Genomic DNA, 21801 nt, shown 5'->3' on the forward strand with positions numbered 1-21801 from the left:
CACATCTCCTCCTACTTTAACTGCTATTTTTAACTCTCATAGTGTAGAGTAGACACAAGACCTTTGTGACTCATTGACTTCATTCCGGACTTGGCTTACTATTGTTTTGACTTTTGCTTTTGTGCTTATTCAGATTTTTTGGGTTTTCTTACCACTTACTTTCCTTCTAGTGGAAAATAATAGCAAATGCTCTTGGTTCTTTATCCTCCCCCCTTTAGTCTCTATAAGGAACTGGCATGGGAGATGGGTTTTGAAGAGTACCATTTGTATCTGAGGCCTGTTCATTTTGAATTTGCATCACACAAGGACAAAGTGGACCATCCACCTCCTGTTTTTATCACCTCTCTGCTGGAGGACAGTGATCGAGTGGACAGGTGAGCCTTGAGAAGGTCCAAGTAAAAATAATGTAATGGTAGAATGAATGGCCAGTGAAAAATAATTTCTACCACCACTGGACTCACAAATGCAATTGTATTTCTAAATCCCCCCTCTTATATTCTATCTACTATGATGCCATTCTTTTTTCCTTTTTCTTTCTTTCCTTTTTTAATAAGGCAGGGGAAGAACTCAATGAAGGGGGATAATTGAATTTAAAAACAGCAAGTAATGGAAGAATCGGATCAGGGAGCTCAAATGAGATAAGATCACAGACTCAGCAGCACAGGTTGACTGTGTTGCTTCTAGGTAGAAAGGGGTGTGAGAGTTTGTCTCATGGGGCAAGAACCATGGATCAGAAGTCCAGATCCCTTCTCTCACTTTCCCTGGGACCAGGAAGAAGTCAGTTAAATTTTTTGAACAGCTTTTTCCTTGAAACTCTAACACAATGTACAAATCTAACATGTATGGCAGTATCTCAGTCAGATTCTTTTGTTGACCAGCAACAGAAGTGGACTCAAACCCTTGAAACTTCTTCATGCCCCATATGTTCAGCCCATTGCCAGAAAGAGAACACTCTTACTAGTAACAGATCATGAGTCTATAAGTCAGGGAGAGGAATCTTTTTCTTCCATGCAGGATCAGCCTTTGATATGTGCTGAGGAGAAACGTCTGTCTCTCTCTTCTTTCCCTCTTTTCTAGTCTGCCCTTCCCCTGAGGGTCCTTTCTTTCTATCCCTGGAGATTCGTGGTACTGCCCCCCACCCCCCAGGAAAACAAAGTTGATTCCAAGGAGGAAAAGTCACCTTTGTTTTGCTAGTGTGGATTAGTTATCAAAATTTAACTTTGACGTGTTGATATGTTAAAGGTCTCCTCTTCTCCAAAGAGACTTTGGGCTGGGTTAGGATGACAGAATATGGTATCCCAGAATTTCTCAACCTTGGCATTATTGAAACTTGAGGCTGGATAACTCTTATAGGGGGCTGTCCTGTGTATCAGAGGTTGTTTATCAGCATCCCTGACCTACCAGATGCCAGTAGTACCCCTTCTCCCCTTTTATAACAACCAAAAATGTCTCCAGACATTGCCAAATGTCCCCTGGAGGCAAAATATTTCTTGCTCTATCCTGTCATGCTAGCTAAACAAAAACAATTTGTCATAAGTATGTAGAAATGTCTCACAGAAACTGAAGGCAGGAAGTGTGAGCAGGCCTCAGGTGAGGCTGGATCTCCAACCTTGAGCCAAGTTATTCTCTGGGTCTTTACGGGCCTCCTGCAGGAGCTGGTATTTTACACTGATGTAAAATAGGGCATATTTTTGTTCAAGTGGAATCAACCAATCACCAGAAAGTGCCCAAATGATCTGTGGCCTGGCCAAGCTGTGACTGGTTCTCACAACAATGACCCAAAGATCTTGCAAGATCTGAGGAGCCTTCTGAATTACCAGGGGAAGGTTTATGCACCCAAGGATCTTGTCTCTTGAGTTTGCATTTATTTTATGTATGTTAACTCCTTAGAGTTGCCACTTTGGAGTGCTGTTATAACAACATATATCAAACATGAGCATAGTGACTTACATTTTAAAAAGCACATTTGTTCATATTATCCCCCTTAATATTTGCCATAACCCTATGAGATAGGTGATATCTCCATTTACAGATGAAGAAACTAAGATTCATAGGTATTAAATTACTCAACAAAGCCTCATAGGTATGGACAAAGGACCATATCCCAAGGCATAAACATGGTTGCAAAGAACATTTAGATGATTGTTGGGGCAATGGAAGAGAGCAAGAACTGGAAAGCCTTTAGGGAGTGGAGGAAAGGGTTCAAGTCAGTGAAGAGGCTGAGGACATGAGGTCGAACGTAAGAACAGAAACAGGATAAAACAGTGGAATGGGGATCAACAGAAAAGAATTTGGAGTAGGTGGCCACCACAATGAAACTGAAAGGAGATCAAGTCCAGTAAGGACTGAAAAGACCTCTGAGCCCTTCGGTCTTTGGGCAGAAATATCAAGTCTTGTATAACATCTGCACTCGGATCACCTAGAACTGATCACATGCCATGCGGTCCCATCAGAATGGGCATCTCTTCACTAAAACATGGTACATCAAGACAATGTCATGTTTCTTCTTGCAGATATTCTTCTACTACTCTTGTGTTAGCCATCTCTGAGGTGGATGATAACCAGGTTGGCAAGTTTAGCTTTTATACAAAGGAAGCCATCCTTAAGGTAAATTACTGTTTTTAAAGAAACTAAAGTTAAACAATTTGCTCATGTATTTCTTTAAAGAAAATAATATTTAATTTATATAAGTTCAGCTCCCCTGTGTAAGAAAAGCTTCTAGCCTTACCTTATTTGATGTGCACATTGGCCTGGTTTAAACCATAGAGACTGCAACACCCCATGCAATAACCACTGCTAGCTATCTTAAAGAAGCACATGTAGTGAACCATCTTTGTACCAAATTTTTAAAATATGTACATGTTATTGGAGATTTTATTTGATCTTCTTGAACTTGGTGCTGTTTTTTCCCCCTTCCATTCAGATGGATTTCTTTGCTTCTGTGTGAGTATGTGTAGGTTTGTATTTGCATGTGTGTGTTTTAAACATTAATCTAATTTTGGCAGTTTTAAAAGTTTGCCACTGAGCACATGTTTGCTAGTTCATCAGAACCTACTCATCCTTTTCTGACCCGAAACCTGATGGTGTCCAGCTATAGAGCAAATCAGGCCTGCAGGCTGCCTTCATGGGATGAAATGGTGCTTAGAGAGAGACTAGGTTCAGTCCCATGGGACTGATCTCAGCACATCCGTCAGTTTGATTCATATGTTTACATGTTAAATAAGTGTTGATCTCAAACCCTCAACTTCAGACAGACATTCCTAATATTTCACATTTTCTTCCTTTAGCTCTTATTCCATTCAGGAGTGGAAAACATGCAAGTGACCCTTGCATGCCAAGCTGCTCAGAAAAATGCTTTGATGGTGGCTGTCCAACAGGCATCCTTCTATCACACGTCCCGATGGGGCTGTTCTGCTGATGTGAAGGTCAGCTTGTAAGATAGAGAACCCTGAGGCATGCTACTATATGCCAGCTAATGCTAGGATACCCCTTCCATTCCTTCTATCCTTTAGCCTGTCCCCTTCCGTCTTCCCTTCTTTTCTTCCTCCCCTTCTCCCCTTCCCTCCTCTTTCTTCCTTCTTCCCCTTCTTGTCTATCTTTTTATCTTCTCTCCTTCCCTCTTTCCCTTCTTTCCTTTTTTTCCTAATGTGAGTCAACACATGACCAAATCCTTACAGGGTCTCTTAATTTCTCGTGATTTGCTAACAGTTTTTCTCTTTGTATGTAACTCTGTAACATTGACTAGTTAGAATCATCCAACAGAAAATATTGTACTTCTACCCCTACCCTTTGTAGAGATATGATTTTATTTGTTTTCTGTTTTATTCTTCCTGCATTTCTTTTTGTAAAAGTCAACAGAGACATTTGTCCCTTCTTTTTTCTACAAAAGGTAACAAACAATGCATACCCCCTTTCCCCCCTCCCCAGATTTCGTAGGTTGTTTTTGAGATATAATTCGCATAACATAAAATTTACTCCTTTAAAGTATGTAATTCACAAGATCATGCAACCATCACCACTATCTAATTCCAGAACATTTTCATCATTTTCAAAGGAAATCCTATACCCATTAGCAGTCAGTCCCCATGCCCCCCTGTTCCCTCAGCCCCTAAAAAACAGTAATCTACTTTCTGGCTTATAGATTTGCCTTTTCTGGACACTTCACATAAATGGAATCATTCAACATATGGACTTTTATATCTGGATTTTTTCACTTAGCATGTTTTCAAGTTTCATCCATGTTGTAGCGTGTATCAGTACTTCATTCCTTTTTACTGATGAATACTTCAGTATATGGATATACCACATTTTGTTTATTCATTCTTCAGTTGACAGACACTGGGTTGTTTTTACTTTTTGGCTATTATAAATAATGCTGCTATGAACATCCATGTGCAGGTTTTCGCAAGGACATACGTTTGGAGTTTTACTGGCACTTGTTATTGTCTCTTTTTTATTTTTGCCATCCTATTAGGAGTGACATGGTATCTTGTTGTGGTTTTGATGTGCATTTCTCTAATTAGTAATGACACTGAACATCTTTTCATGTGCATATTGGCACATGAGAGAAATTTCTACTCAAATTCCCTGCCCTTTATGTCAAATGGAATTTGTCTTTTTATTATTGAGTTGTAAGAGTTATTTATATATTCTGAATACAAGTCCCTCATCAGGTATATGATTTGCAAATATTTTCTCCCATTCTGAGGGTCATCTCACTTTCTTGATGGTATCCTTTGAAACAGCTGTTCATTTTGATGAATCCAATTCACCTATTCTTTCTTTTGCCACTCATTCTTTTGGTATCATATTTAAGAAACGACTGCTTAATCCAAAGTCACAAAGATCTACTCCTCTGTTTTCTTGAGTGTTTTGTAGTTTTAGCTCTTGCATTTAGCTCTTGCATGTAACTATTTATGGCTGATTTTTGTATGGCGTATGAGGAAAGGGTCTAACTTCATTCTTTTGCATGTGGTGTGCTGTCCCAGCACCATTTGTTGAAAAAACTGATCTTTCCCCCATTGAATTGTCTTGACACCTTTGTCAAAAATGAATTGGCTTGAAACGTAACATTGTATTTCTGGACCCTGAATTCTATTCCATTATACTATATGTCTATTTTTATGTTAGTACCACTGTTGTTTTGATTGCTGTAGAGTTGTGTTAAGTTTTGAAATTAAGAAGTATGAGTTCTCTAACTTTGTTCTTTTTCAAGATCACTTTGGCTATTTTGAGTCCCTTGAATTTTCATATGGATTTTAGGATCAGCTTGTCAGTTTCTGCACACACACACACACACACACACACACACACACACAGCACCATTTGAGATTTTGACAGGGATTGCATTGAATCTGTAGATCAGTTTGGTTGGATACTATTGCCATGTTAACGATATTAAGTCTTCTGATCGATGAACATGGATGTCTTTCTATTTGTTTAGGGTTTTTTTTTTATTTTTTTCAACAGTATTTTGTAGTTTCTAGTGTATAAGTTCTGTACTTCTTTTGTTAAATTAATTTCAAAATACCTCTCATTCTTTTTATTATATTGCTGGACTTGTTTTCTTAATTTCATTTTCAGAGTATTTATTGCTAATGTATAGAAATACAATTGAGTTTTGAATATTGATCTTGTATCCTGCAAGCTTACTAAACTAGTTTATTAGTTTTAATAGTTTACTTGTGTTTATGTATTACTTAGGATTTTTTATACACAAGATTATGTCATTTGCAAATAGAAATAATTTTACCTTTTCCTTTCTAATCTGGATGTCTTTTATTTCACTTGCTTGACTAATTGCCCTAGGTAGAACTTCCAGTACAAGGCTGAATAGAAATGGCAAGAGTGGGTATTATTATCTTATTCCTGATCTTAGGGAGAAAGCTTTCGATCTGTTACCATTAATTATGATATTAGTTATGGTTTTTCCATAGATGCCTTTTATAAGGTTGGGGCATTTCCCTCTATTCCTAATTTGTTGAATGATTTTATCATGAAGGGGTTTGGGATTTTATTTACATATATACTCTTTTGGATTTTGTTTTTTCACTTAACAATATATCCTGGGAATCACTCCAAATCAGTTCATAGGGATTTTTACCCAATTTTTTTAAACAATAGTATAGTTCTCATGTGTATGTATATTCACCAGTAAAGTTAAATATAGTTTCAGGAAATCAACTTTCCAAATGGCCTTAAACATTCTTTAAGTCTTATAGATTCTATATAGCTGCCCTAAATATACCATATTTATCCATTATCACATTTGTCAGCTTCTATCTATTTCTACTCTTCATGTTAATAGGAGAGTACAAATTTATGAGTATGGCAAGAATACTCATTCCTTGCTTCTACTGCTAGATAATAATCCCCATAAAATTAAATACTGAAGTAGGAAATAAGGATAGAGTGAGTTATATTGATTTTTAAAAATTCAACCCCCAAAATCTTAATTCAGTACATCCTGTAAGTTAGGTTCATCAGATAATACTGAGGAACAATTCATGCTCTTAAGGAACTTATAGACCAGTGTATATAAGACTGACAGACTCACAAGGGGTTTAAGCTCAAGGTATAAAAGAGGTTCAACAAGCTATAGAAGAAATTTAAAGAAAAGAGAGGTCACATCTGGGGAACCAGGAAGGGCAGCCTAGAGAGGGGGCATTTGGGAAAACCCAAAGGATGAGCTTTTTGACAGGCAGAGAGAACAGCTTCAGATAACACAGGCATGGAAACAAGAGAGGGCAGATGGGTACTAGATAAAAATGAGGAGCCCAGCTTGACCATCACTGGTGGTTTTCATACATAGTTGACATAGGAATTCTCTATTCAATTACTTTAATCTTATAAAGAATACCAGTATATAAAACAAATATAAGTGGAGTTATTCTTGTTGAAATGGAGATTGAGAGGATTATGAGTCACTCCTTAAGATCTATTCAAGAAGCAAATGTTGAAAGTCACTGGATAGGGCACGGGGCATGGGTGTAATGACATTAGGGATATCTATATCAATATCGGTATTGGATATATGTATAGGTATTATAGGTATATGGATATAGTAATATATGAATATATAGTAATATATGAATATGTAGAAATATGTGTGTGTCTGCTTATATGCTTTCCTATAAGTGTGGGACAGAAAGACAGCTGATGGTATAATAAGAAGGAATAACAATGGAGACAATGAAAAGGAACAAGAGGAAATGAGGGAAGGGAGGAGGGAAGGAAAAAGACAGAGAGACAGGGAGGAAACAAAATTGTGCATTTCTACCAAAGCCAAAAGAGGGGAATGTTTCAAGAAGAAATGAGTCACCAAATAAGATGTACAGATGGTAAATAAGCACAGAAAAAAAGTGCTCATCACCATTAGTTATTAGAAAAATGCAAATTAAAGCCTCAATGAGAAACTACTACCCACCCATGAGAATGGTTAAAATTTAAAAGACGGGCTGTTTTGAATGTTGGCAGGGATGTGAAAGGTATGGAATTCACATACACTGCTGAGGGAAATGTAAAATGGTCAATCACTTTTAAAGACAGTTTGACAGTTTCTTAAAAAGTTAAACATACACTTACCATATGATCCAGCCATTCTACTCCTAGGCATTTACTCAAGAGAAATGGAAACCCATGTTCATACAAAAACATACACAGATGTTTATTTAAAATAGCCAAGAACTGGAAATAACCCAAATGTCCCTCATCAGGTGAATAGATGAACAAATTGTGGTACATCCATACAATGGAATACTACTCAGCAATACACACAAATGAATTATTGAGATATGCAACAATATGGGTGAAGCCATACAAAAAAAGAGTACATACTGCATGACTCCATTTACATAAAATTTAGGAAATGCATTCTAATCTATAGTTGCAGAAAGCAGAGAGCAGTGGTTGCTTGAGGAAGAGGGCTGGATGGGAGGGATGGTCATTATTTTGATTGCAGAGTTGGTTTCATAGTTGTATACATAGGCCAAAACTTTCTAATTGTACACTTCAAATATGTGCTGTTTATTAAATGTCAGTTATATGTCAATGAAACTCTTGTTTTTAAAAGAAGAGGAAAAAAAAATAACAAGTTGAAAGTTGATAGAGTTCAATGTAGAGGGAAGAACCAGAAGAGCAGGGATGAAGATGAGGTTATTTGACATCCTCAAAAGCTCATTGCCAACTGAGAGAGAAGTTCTAATGGGGCTGAAAGCAAGACTTGCTTGAAAGCAAGACTGTCCAGAGTTAAGGACTGAGAGGGTGATAGACGTATAGAAGCAGTGTGTGTTTACTGCTCCTGCATCAGTCCACCTATGTTGCCACAACAAAATACCACAGAAAAGTTTTTCTTCCACACCCTCCCTTCCCCTGCCCTTTATCATTACATTGTGCATGACAGCATATATCCCACCTCCATTTGCTTATGCTGAACCACAATGAGTACCCTGCCTCAGTTTTTCAGACCTTGCAGCCATGAAATCTATCAGCAGTATTTCTTAACAGGCCACTCTACACAGAGCACTCCAACTAGCTAACTTGTAGAATGAAGAACTTTTTTCAGGGCAATTTAGACAACTGCACTTTATTCTGGAAAATAGTTACACTTACTCCCTCACCCTTAGATTGTACAAAATCTCTCTTCCCTTCCTTCTCTTACTCTCTCCTCTTCTCCCCTCGGTTTCCCTTCTCTTCTCTCCCTTCTACTCCAACCCGTCCCCACCCCACATACTCAAGCATTTACATGTGTTTGGGGTCAGTTGCGGCTGTGAGATAATTTCACAGCCGGTACTACAGAGCTTACAAATCCAACAAACTTAATAATTCCATTCTCTTCGGTTTAAAACATTTTAGGAAACAAGTTCAGATCTGAGAAATCATGGTGGAATGGGTCCAGCCAGAAAAAGAAATTCCAGAATTGTGAATGGCATAGAAAACTTGCAGTTAGCCCCAACTCCTAAAGTTCCAGACACCCTCACTCATCCTTCGGAAAGATTCCAGGCTACCAAAAGGTACTTCACTAGGGATTTGTTTATAACAAAAGTGTTCTCTTTTAAATCAATTAATAACATAGTATTATAGTATTGAAGGATGCCTAAGTTCCCAAAGTGACTAGCACGTGTTTAATTTTTAAGACCTTGTGATGAAGACCTTGTATGAACACTAAGTAGGCTCAACTTCTTCCAATATACAGTTTATGAAAGGCAATTATCAATGGTTCCTTACTTCAACCCCTTTTCTCCTCTTTTCTCCTTTTTCCTCCTTTCTCTTTGTCTTCCCTCTCTCTATATTTTTCAAATACAGAGACACAAGGATCTCGGCCTCTCCAAACTTTCCGTGTTTATCTTAAACTGAAAAACACAGAACTAACCTTACTATTCAGTGGTTTTACTATTGCTTAGAATAATACGGTGCTGCATTATCAGAAAGGCACAGCCTCTACAGAGAGATGGCTGTAAATCAGGGAAGTCCTATTATGTCTTGACCTCTTTTCACTAAGACAGAGAGAGATACTTGTATTTTATAATAAATATTCTGACTATTTCCAATGATAGTTTAATTCTGGAAGATTTTAAGTGGAAAAAATAATAAGCAAAACTGCTCTATTACCCAAGATGCCATTAATTTGACACGTGGCCAGACTTCGAATAGAGTTCACAGTCCTAACATGTGGATGGAACATTTAAGACCAATATGTCTAGCCAAGAGGACCCTTGAGAGTCCTCTTCAGTCTAGGGACCCCTGCAGTAGAGGCCAGGAGGGCACAAAGGGACCTGGGTAGTAAAAACACCGAGCCAGGCAATGAAGTTTGGAACAGAGGAGGGATTGCTGACACATGCTTCAGGCACATGGGAGCCCCAAGGAGGGTGGGGACACATCAGCATCCCCAGTGGCTATAACTGTAAACATTTGAAGAAGATGAAAAGCATGGAGACAGAGCTACCAGCTCTTCTGTTGCAAGGCCCAGTATCATCCCCAGGTATACCTGTCCTCCAGCAAGCTATTGAGTTGTCTTTTTATAATATGTCCACTTACTTGCTGCCTTGGGCTCAGATGTCTCTGTTCACTTGTCAGGGCGCCAGAGGCTTTTGTGTCTATTCAACTAGAAAAGGTGGGGCTGCGGGACATGATGCTGAACGCCTTCCTCCTCAAGAAACAAACGTTGGCTGACAGAATGAAAAACCATGTGAGTTTAGTGAGAAGGACACATTAAATGAGTATAAAGCTCTCATTGTGTTTTATATTTGAGCAAATAAAAATTCTTAACTTGTAATCTGTTGCTTTCAGCCTATTTGGATAGGACTATTGAAAATATAAAGAACTATAAAAAGGGAATTCAATAAGAAATAGAGAGGAAGTAATTCAAGGTAATTGCAGTCTACTTTTAAAAATACGTACACTTTTCCAAGACCACATGTTATTTTGTCACTTTCTAAACACAACTAGTTTCAACACCTGCTCTGGAACATTAGCCCACTCCTGAATAACCCACAGGTGTTCAGGGGTTTAGACAGGTGAGCAAGGGCTCTTACTATCGAATTTATGTGTTATCTGGTTTTCCAGATGTTAATGCATGTTTTTATTTAAGGGTTTTATGCTAGCATAATCTATTGGAAAATATTATAAAATTTAAGGCTTTAATCAGTTAAAAGTATTGCTTAATTTTGTGAATATCATTTCATTACTCATTAATTTTTTTGAGGAGGAAGTCATTAGACTAATATATAGTTATTTGGGAGATAAATCACAAGTCTACAACTCTAAGCTTTTTCCCTATCTGTGACTGAAAAGGAAAGACTTAAATTTCCCTAATCCAGTTCTACAAATGGGATGTAAGGGAGGCCAGACTTCTAGATTACTGCTGAGTAATAATGGAGGCAAAGGACTCCTTTTAATAAGTAATTGAGATATTCAATTGTCTTTTTTACTACAATATTCAAAAAATATTGACCAAGGGAAAAACGTTATAGCTCATTAACTGCTCTTCAGGATTATCCAATGCCTGTCAGATTAGAAGACACAAGACTCCTAGATCAGAGACAAAGAACTTTATGACTCACAGTAGAACAGGTGACATGAGCTTCATGTTTCTATCAGTTCCCTCTGCCTCCCAAGTCCCAAGGGGGCAACATGGAGGAGCCTAGATTCATGCACTGGGTTTTTGTCACAACCAATGGGTTCATGACACTGAGCTTGAGTTGTCACAACTCATTGGGTTCATGACACTGAACTTGAGGAATCCACCTCTTTTTAAATGGCAAGCTTACTATTTTTCCTGGAGGGAGACATTCCCTTATCCATCGAGGTTGTTCTTTACAAATAGAACCCTGAGAAATGGCCCAGGTAAAGACTAGTCAGGGTCTTGTATTCTTGGCATACTCAGCAAGGTCTACAAGAAGGAGAGAGAACCACAGAGGCTCACAGCAAGTTGGCCTTCAGAAAGAATATCTCAACCGCATGGGCTTTTCCTGCCTTAAGTTTGCTATAAGTATGTATACATGTAGTAGGATGGAGAGTTTTTATAGCCAACCTTCTAATAGAAGAACTGTCATTCTCTTTTATCACAGGATGAAATTGGTAAACTCAAGAGGGACGTTATAGTTGAATATTGTCAGAAGTAAGTATAGTATATATGAACAACATATGCTGATTTCTCTGACTGTGAAGTCAATAAACTGCAGTGTTACACAGAAATCCAGACAATGAATCAGGTGGTTGGTTTTTAAATAAACACACAATTCTCTTGGGTAAAACCAAACCAAACTATCCTCTGATACACAGAAGAGCATCAGAAGCGAATGCTAGGAGGTGCTTTGAAGAGGTCCATGCCTCTGCCTTCAGGCAATAGCAACCTGACCCAGATAGAACTTTCTTCTGGATGAGGTCCTCTATTCTCTTTGAAAGGTCTTTCAGGGAAGTAGATCTTTCTGGGAATGACGCAAAAACTTTGGTTCACCTTCTGGATATCATCTCTTCTGACTTTTCAGACTGAACTGCCGTATGTCTCACTATGCTCTTCGGGGTCAGATCATGGCATACTGCAATAGCCTGAGAGCCCTGCTGGAAGATTTCCCTGCTATCAGGGACACCTTTTTCATTGTGGGGCAACCACGAGAAAAGAAAGGGTTGAGAGACTCCAAGGAGGGCCTCAAGGCTGACCCCAGGTGTGTAAATTCCTTTAGAGCTCTTTACTCCAAGCGGCACCCCACCCCCTGCCCCCACACACCCTATGCCTCCCAGGGAAGAAGGAAGAGACATGTTACATTTGGTATGGGAATTGCTTTCTTTACTGCATTTGACCTTGGTCTTTTGGTTCAGAAGGGCAGAAGAAAGAGCTAACACTCCAAGAATAACAGTATCTTTGTATTTGAACCCAGAACAAGTTCTCTGTTTATGGGCTATTTCACTGCTTTTTCAATCTATGTAGTTTTGTTTTCCCCTGGAGATCCCAGAGATTTTCATCAGTCACACCCTTTTACATAAGCCAGCATCTAAAATGAGCAAACAAATAAGTAAAGTTGATCTTGAGCTGTCCTGGCTTCAGATATTTTTCCCAATGGAGCAGAAGGAATAAGAAACACACCCCCACCCCCCCACCCCCCACACACAACATTGATACCCCAGTGCCTTGGATAAATCTGTCCTTCTGTATTTCTCTTACAGAGGAAAAAAATGCATGTAGAATGATATTAAATGATAAGAGCAGAGCTGCTCCCATACTTCCTTTTCGTGCCTTATCCAGTTTCTCAATTATTCTTAACTCACCTTGCCTAGAGTTCACTCAAGTAGATGGAGGAGTTAGCATACCTGTGCAGTCAGTGACCACATTTCCTTTAAAAAAAAAAAAGGTGGGGAGTATTACACGGTTATGCAGCCTCCAAGGGGGAGCAAAACATCCTGTAGGGTAGGCTTGTTTCCTCCTTACTCTTTCCCATAAGGTACAGAGCTTAGTGCCAAGTAATAGTGATATTCAATAAATATGATCATAGAACAGACAGATAAAGGGAATTGAAAGAACATTTGTATCAGACCACTCTTTCGCTCACTTATTTCTTCATGCATTATTTAACTACTACTTATTTAGTGCTTACTTAGTACCAGACATTTCACCATGTGCCAGGGTTACGAAGGTGAGTAAGTCACGGACTCTGGCAGTAAATTCAGTCTAGTGGGGGAAAGCTCTGTGAACAAAAAAGTAACTTCAAAGATTTTAAAGATAACCTGCTAGAGTTATGCGAAATGTTCTGTGAGGACGCACAAGAGGGAGTGTTTAACTGTAGCCCAGGGCCTCAGGGAGAAATTCAAAGAGGAGGTGACAGGTAAGTTGGAACTCACCAAAAAAGGGGGAGGAATGGTAGAACAGGCTAGAGAGTACTGGAGAAGGAACAAACTTGAGTTTGTAAGCCCTTGACTGACAGCTGGCTACCAAAATAGCGACCAGGCCTACCTTATACTTATAAGGCACCCAGTTTGTGGATACCAGTGTTTGTCTCATGAGCTCAGCCAGTGCATTCACCTGGGTAGACTTGAGGATTTACCTAATGGGAGAATGCATTTAAGGGAGGGGTAGGACAAATATACCTCAGCAGACTGACTATTTTGCTGAAGGGTTTGACTGGGCACCTGTTTCCCAATGAGGCTGAAGTGTGTCTTTCTCTCATATGAAAGATCACAGGATAATCCCCTAAGATTTCTTAGTTTCATTATTTCATCTACCCACTAGCCAAGGAAGCCATTTGTAAGCCTAATCTATGTTTGGGATCAAATTTTTAAAATAGTTTCCAGAACTCTAACCACAAGTTCACTACATTTGTGTTTAGGAAGTCTGTTTTTGTTTCTGATCTGTTTTATTTGAAGCAACCAAATGAGGTCAGGAAGTAGAAAAGAAAAAAAAAATCTCTCTAACTTGCAGGTCTTGCTCTATTCCTTTATTGTTTATTTTAGATGACTGTGTGTTTCCTAAAGATTAGGGGAAACAGTCATTTAAGGGGGAATGAGCCTAGCCAGTTAGTGTGTGGTAATTTCATGGCAGGGTTTTGGTCAATAAAAGTGTGAGCAAAGTGAGCACACACCCAGAGTCCAAGTCATAGTCAGGCAGTGGATGAGCAGTGACTGATAAAGATTCAGTATTTTTCCACTATACCTGTGTCCTGCTCCCTAAACTATCTAGACTTTAACATGTCCCTTTTACTGCACCTCAGAAAATGGAGCAATAGAGAAAGGAACTTCTGTCTTTTGTGGAAGTTTTGTAAACTTGAAGTAGTATAGAAGATTATTTCTAACTCCAAAGTCTGTGGTTCCAAGTACCGAGTATTCATAAAAATGGACATCAGCCACAAGGAGGTAGAGAGAACCATGGCCTGGGAGTTAGAATATTTAGGCTTTACCCAGCTTAGTCATAGGTGCCCTGAGGTCTCAGGCAAATTGCTTCTCTTCAATCTCTGAACCTCAAACTCTTCATCTGATGAGTGAGGAAATGGAAGCAGCTCTCTGAAGTTAAACATGCTAAGATCTTTAGTGTTAGGGTGTCTAGAGGTTGATTCCAAGGAATGGAACTGCTATGGAAAGACTTCCCAGAAAGGGACCATTGAAGAAAGTTCATGAAATGATAGATGGGGATCACCCCAGGCCAAGTTTAACTAGAGATGTCCCCAGGACAGGGTTGGGGAATGAGGGTCATGGAAGACAGAGGTCCTCACTCACTGCATTCCTAAAATATGGAGTTGGATTAGGTGGAAGATAAAAAATAAGTTTTCTTTTAAATATCAGTTCTAACAATTAATGCCCTGCTGAGGATTCTGAGATGTTCCAAGCTTATGAGAGTGTTGTAATTGATTGGCGATGTCTGCCATGGCCAAAGACAAGGGAAAGGTGGCTTCCCTGCTTGTGTTTGCCATCCCTTAACCAGAAGAACCCCATGCATTTGGTAGGTTTAAAATTGTAAGATGCTACTTAATCCTTTAAAGGCTGTAATGTACCATGTTTAGTTTTAACAAAGACTACCATATCCTCAAACCAAAGTCTCTCTAGAAGAGGAGCCAGAGGGAGTTCTCCTCCCAAGAAAGATGTCCGTTGAGGGCTCCTTGCTCTTCATGGCTCCAGAAGAGACTAGAATCTGAATACTTGGATGATGCTTGGCCACTCTCCAAGAGCAGTTGGCTGATGGAGGAGTGAAGAAGGGAGAGAGAGAATGCTAACATTAATCGAACCCTTACTGTGTGACAGGTAGAGCCACCGTGATCCCATATGGTGCTTTATGGACATTAGAAGAAGGCACTCCTTCTTCTGGGCAGGGCGTAGAGCTTGGCAAGCAAAAGATAGGCTGGATATTGACCACTGCTAGCTGCCTCAGGACACAACCTGAACAGCAGTACATGGCAACCTTGGTGCCAAGTGCTGTACAGCAATGGATAGACATGGTTCTTGCCCTTCAGACAAGGGGAAATAGGTAATTACAGTACACTGTGATAAAGAAAAAGATATGATAAGAGTATAATGAAAGTATCCATCAGGAAATGTTCAGTGTTATCTAAAGGATTGGGGAGGTGGGGATGGGGAGCAAGGCAGGCTGCAGGGAAAAGGGGATACTAAACCTGGGTCTTAAAGGGTGGTTGGTGTTTCAAGTGGACAAGGAAAAGAACTTCAGTTCAAGCTGGGAGAAAGCACAGAGAGGTGGACTCTTGAGTGGCTCCCACCCAGGGTATGGGAGGATGAGCAATGGGAAGTAAAATGTACAGAACAATGGGCAAGATCCACAAGTCTGGTGTTTGTCTTTCAACAACAGGAAAAGGGGAGCAAGCTAGTGACACTGTACAGACAGGAGATGTTTAGGAGGTGAAATCAGTTGGCCAGGTGCTGGATTTATGGGAGGCTAAAGGAAAAGGAGGAATCTAGGGTGTCACCCAGAGTCTCTGACTTGGGTAAAAAAAAAAAAAAAAGATGGCAGTACAATTATTATTTAATTGGTACAGAGTTGCCATTTTGGAGGATAGAAAAAAGTTCTGAAGATGATGGGGATGACAGTCACACAACAACGTGAATGTACTTAATGCCACTGAACTGTACCCTTAAAAATGGTTACAATGACCAATTTTATGTTATGTATATTTTGCCACAATTTCTTTAAATGGGGAAAAAATGGCAGTGCCATTAAGAAGAAGAAATGTGGAGAGGGAGATAATGAATCACAGCTCAGAAGCCTCAGCTGTGAATTCGTCCGATAATCTCCCACTAGGTCTCAGATACTTCCTATTCTGGATGTTCACTGCACTTTCTTATACAGTTGACCCTTGAACAACACAAGTTTGAATGCAAGGGTCCAGTTATACATGGATTTTTTTAATTTTTTTTAACGTTTATTTATTTTTGAGACAGAGAGAGACAAAGCATGAACGGGGGAGGGTCAGAGAGAGGGAGACACAGAATGTGAAACAGGCTCCAGGCTCTGAGCTGTCAGCACAGAGCCCAACGCAGGGCTTGAACTCATGAACCACGAGATCATGACCTGAGCCGAAGTTGGCCGCTCAACCGACTGAGCCACCCAGGCGCCCCTATGCATGGATTTTTAATAAATATATTAGAGTACTATAAATGTATTTCCTCTTCTTTATGATTTCCTTAACATTTTTTCTTTCTCTTCCTTTGTTATAAAAATATAGTATATAATACATATGACATACACAATATGTGTTCATTGACTGTTGATGTATCAGTGAGGTTTCTGATCAATAATAGGCTATTAGTAGTTAAGTTTTGGAGCAAAGCTATGCACAGATTTTCACCTTTGAGGTGGGTCAGAACCCCTAACCCCTGTGTTGCTTAAGGGTCAAGTGTACTTCCATTACACCATGCTTCTATCATAAATCATGCTTGCATATCTAGCTGCCTCAGAAATGGAAGAACCTTGAGGGCAGTGGCTGCCTTCATTTCATATCCCAGGTGTGTACCTCCACCTTTGACGGGAGGATGGGGGTGGGGAGGGGCCCACAGGAAGTGGGGGGGGGGGGTTCCAGCCAGTAGCCTTTAATTCAATTATGTAATAACAGACCTTGTCATCATCTGCTGGCAGGAGTTTGGTATGAGGCTGAAAGAAGACTTGGAATTATTAGAAAAGGAAATGGGCATAAAAGCTGATCAAAAGAAAGAATAAGGGTTGTCCTAGGGTGACACTGTTCAGGCTGGAAACCATTTACTTGTTGTTGTATCAGTGCAATTAGTGGTATGGTCTCCTCCAGCTGTGCTCAGCAGCATGCAACTAGAAGCAGAAAGCATAATAGCTGGTGGGATTCAGAGTTGGGGTTTTGCTAGGTAGCTGGGTAGTGAGTACAAAGAAGTAGAGACTGGAAGGTTCCTGTGCTCGACTGCAAGACCCAGTCTGGGCAGGGAAGGGAGTGAATTCAAAATGGAACTGACAGATGGAAGGGCTGAGGGAAGGACCAAAGGGCTGGATGACATCACGGAGCATATGGTGGGGGGATAAAGGAGGTTTATTGGGAGGGAGGGAGTGAGTGAGTGAAAAAACAAGGATAAAATGTTGATATGGGAACTTAGGATGTTGAGTTTAAGTCTTTGGAGGTGATGTGGTCCCAAGTAATGACAAGGTCTGGAATGTGGCCCCCAAGTGAGTGGCTAAATTAAGTTTAAGGGGGATGATATTGAGCAGGTCAAGGAACTGGCAGGCTGGGGAATTGATGGGTCATCTACCAGTAAAGGGAGGAATCCTCCTTGTAGGGCTGAAAACCAGGCTAAACTCCTGAACTTTGCAACCAAAACTTCCTGCTACTCTCTCTGCCCTTCCTCAGCTGCAGGCAGGGGTGGAAATGGAAGGACATAGTGGATGAGAAGTACAGGATAACACTTGGAAGAGGGCCCTGCAGCTCCTGGGATCTATATGCTCCTCAGAGGCTAAGGACTGGTTCAGCCATGCTGCTGCTGCCAGCCCCTTGGCCTGCAACCTCTGTGTGCTCAGCCACAGGCCTGGTGACTTTTTATTGTTGATATTCAATGTTTCTTTGGGGCACCTTTGGACATTGTGAACTGAACAATAGAGATAAGACTGGATTACACTGGCTTTGATCTGCTGCAGGACAGGATAGTCTGACTTTGTGGTTGCTGAAATAAGGGAAATTCTCCAAACTAACACCATCCTTTGTTCCCAAGCTTCAAATTACCTGATTAAAACGCTGAGACTTGAAAGGTAGGTTTAAAGCCAATGATTCACCTCACGTAGAGTTGTAATGATTTTCAAAGTCTCACACTCAGAATGTTTGATATTGAAAACATCCAGCCCTCAGGTAAAATGAATTACATTTTACTTCAGTAAGTGGAAGGGGTCATCTGAATCTCTCCCAGCGACCCAGAAACGGTAACAAGAGCCAAAAACCACCCCTATGGTTTCCAAAATGTCCCATAGAAGGTGAGACCCTCCCACTGAGAGTCCTTGCTATCGACAATGGAAGTGGGAATGAAAATCGGGTACAAGTATGTGGGGATCATGAAATCAGTAGGACCTGAGGAGTAAAGGAGGAGGGAGGGTCTAAAAATGACTCCTTGATTTCTGGTTTTTGGGACTGGGGGTTGTGGTTCTTTTAACATGGGAGGAGACACAGAACTGGGGTGGAAGAGGGTAAGGAGTTCAGTTCTTGCTTTTTTTTTTGCTTGAGATGACCTGAAGCACTGCCAGCCAAAAGGAAGCAAGTTGGAAGCCTGGAGCTGTGGAGGGGACCAGGTGTGCAAATGTGAAGTCAGATGTCACTGGCGAATAGATGGTGGTTTCGGCCAGAAGAGTGAACACAGCTGTCCAGGACTAGGGGGAGAGTAGAAGGCTGAGGTGGACCCCAGGGGCCCTGGGCAGGGGACGATGTGAGGGTGGGGGCTCCACACCCACTGCACACCTCCTTCTGCTGTCTGTCTGTGAGGGCTGCCTTGTCTAGCGTAACCAAGACAGGCCTGAGGTGGCACTAGTCTCTGGCCTTTCCCTGTCACCCTCAATTCTACAACATCCTCTCATTAGCATGGACAGGTTCCTACTTCTTAACAAATAACCCTGGGGGTTCCTATGTGTCTCTCTACCAGGGCACAAGCATCCCTTGCTCCCCACCCAGCCTTGGCCACTTTGCTAGACAAACTTGATGTTATAATATAAATTATGATAACAAACTTTGTATAGCACCTCACAATTTATAAAATACTTTTCACAGGCTTGGCACTCTTTTTTATCTTTAGTTTGTTTTTTGGTACTTAAAAAAATTATTCCTTACACCAATCCTGTGAGTTAGGAATCATTATCCCCATTTTATGTATGAAAAGACTCAGATGGTAATGCATCTAAGGCCACACAGCTGTGGGTGATGGAAGTTGGTCTCAAAATGGGGTCCTCTGATGCTAGAACCCACACCTGTTAACTGCCCATAGCACCATTTTCACACCAGATGAACACAGTTAGGCATAAAGGCATCAAATCCATTCAAATGGGAAACCACTCCCTCACCCCACCCTCTGTTACAGTGGGCCACTTAAGTCCTGAGATGATATAGAAACCAAGTCAAGATGCCAGCTTCCTCCAGTGGGTATAATACAAAGATCACGAGCTTCCATTGGTATGAAGGTCGAAAACAGGCAAAACCCAACAAGATAATCTTTTAATGGTTTATCCACCTGTGGTAAAACTACAAGGAAAAACTAGCATTGGTTAATGTAAAATTTAGGATGGTGATTTCTCAGAGGGCCATCAAAGGAGCTGGCGACATTCTATTCCTCAGGCCAGGTAGTAGGTAGCTGGGCTTGTGTAAATTCTTAAACCAGACATACGTGAATTATGTGTTTGTACATAAACCTGCAACAAAGAGACAGCTATACTGCTGCCTACAAATAATAAGGTATTCGGAGGAAGAGGAGAGCACAGAAGGAAAAGAAGGAAAAGAAGGCAAGAGTCTGGAGAACCTGGCAAAAAACATGGCAGGCTAGGAAGGAAAATAGAGGCTGGTCTCTAGAGCCTGGATTCTAGACCCAGACAGATCTGCATTTAAATCTCAAACTTCATCTCTTAGGAGCTGGACAGGCAAGATCTCAGAGTGCCTCCGTTTCCTCATCTGTAAAAGAACAAAAGAGGTACATTCCAAGGTTGTCATAAGAATTAAGTGAGATGTAGCACCTAGAATGGTGTTAGCCACCTAGTTCACGTTCTCCCTTTGCTTTCTTACCTCACCTCTCCCTCGCTCCGTGCCCACTCCTTCCGCCAGCACAGCTGAGTCTAAAAGCAGCCCCACTGCTCTTCTCCACAGTTATTTATAGCCAGGGCCACCTGTGAGCGGCCTGGAAGGGAGGCCTGCTGGCCCAGGCTCCGACGCCCGGCTCATGTGTCACCACAATCCAGACTCTGGCGCTGCGGCTGAAGGGCAGTGATATAAATAGTTCACGCTGGGGCCACCTCTTTTTTAGAGAGAAATGCTGTGCCTACCCAAACTTTCTTATAATGCTGCAGGAGTTTTCAGCCCCGGCCACGATGTTTGCTGTCTGCTGACGGGAAAGTCTTCCTCAATTTATGGTTCATACCCCATCCTTCTGAAGTGCTGGTTATGTTCAAAACTCTGCCAGAAAAGGTTTGTATTTTTTTTTATGTGTACCAGAATGAAAACTGGCTGAGTTTTTTGTTTTGTTATTGTTGTTTTTTTGTTTTTTAATGTCTTGCGGTTAATAAGCACATCAATTTCAGAGAACATCTCTTGTTTTTTTCCAGGGATATCTAATAACTGAAATCTTCACACAGCCCCCCAATATTCTTGCCTGTTTTATTATTATTTCTCTTAGCCCTTATTATTTTCTGAGTTCTGTTTCTCCCTGGTCATTAATGAACACAATTCAAGCTTCCCACATTCCTTATTAATCCTCAATTTCCTCCCAAACCCTTCATGAAAACGCCACTCTGATGCCCTAAAGCTAATGACAGGTCAAGATCACAATCCTGGTAATCAGCCTATTTTTTGAGGGGTTGCTCTGTGTGCCTATCTTACTGGTAACCATTAAAAAAAAAAAGGAGTAGATCTAGAAATACACAGGGCACTCAAGTATTTACTAAGTACAGTGTTGAAAAATGGCGATTTGGAAACACTCTAATTTTTCTATGTAAGTGGACACCTATTTAACAACCTAGGTTTCTTACCCTTTCTTTCCCCATGCCCCAGCTTTATTGAGATATAACTAATAAATAAATTGTATATATTTAAAGTGTACAATATGACATATGTGTACAATGTGAAATGATTACCATAATTAATGAACATACCAATCACCTCACATAGTTACCTTCTTTTGTGTGTGGTAAGAACACTTACCTGCTCTGCTAACAACTTCCAGATATGCAATACATTATTATTAACTATAGGTACCATGCTGTACATTAGATCCTCAGAATTTATTCATCTTCTAACTGAAAATTTGTACCCTTTGACCAACACCTATCCATTTCCTACCCCTTGGTAACCACCTTTCTATGAGTTCAACTTTTTGTTTTTTTAGATTCCATATATAAGTGAGATTGTGCCACATGTGTCTTTCCTATCTGGCTTATTTTACTTACCATAATATTCTCCAGGTTCATCCATGTTGTTGCAAATGGCAGGGTTTCTTTTTTTTGTTCATGTCTGAATAATATTTCTCTGTGTGTGTGTGTGCGCACACGCATGTGTGTGTTTCACATTTTTTAATCCATTTATCCATCCACTGGGCACTTCAATTATTTCCATAGCTTGGCTATTATGAGCAATGCCGCAGTAGACATGAGAGTGTAGTAATCTCTTTGAG

General features: G+C 40.4%; 1 protein-coding gene across 1 annotated transcript in view; it reads left to right on the plus strand.

Moving 5' to 3' along the window:
- Positions 1 to 21801, plus strand: part of LOC125165943 (uncharacterized) — a 178628-nt gene that overhangs the window by 87695 nt on the left and 69132 nt on the right. Inside the window, exons 21-28 of the mRNA XM_047859469.1 lie at positions 219 to 374; positions 2514 to 2607; positions 3288 to 3425; positions 8854 to 9011; positions 10075 to 10186; positions 11568 to 11617; positions 11988 to 12164; positions 20483 to 20600. Of these exons, the coding sequence (XP_047715425.1) occupies positions 219 to 374; positions 2514 to 2607; positions 3288 to 3425; positions 8854 to 9011; positions 10075 to 10186; positions 11568 to 11617; positions 11988 to 12164; positions 20483 to 20600 (1003 nt within the window). The remainder of the gene's footprint in view (positions 1 to 218; positions 375 to 2513; positions 2608 to 3287; positions 3426 to 8853; positions 9012 to 10074; positions 10187 to 11567; positions 11618 to 11987; positions 12165 to 20482; positions 20601 to 21801) is intronic.

This window comes from Prionailurus viverrinus, chromosome B2 (assembly GCF_022837055.1).
Source record: "Prionailurus viverrinus isolate Anna chromosome B2, UM_Priviv_1.0, whole genome shotgun sequence".
NCBI lineage: Eukaryota > Metazoa > Chordata > Mammalia > Carnivora > Felidae > Prionailurus > Prionailurus viverrinus.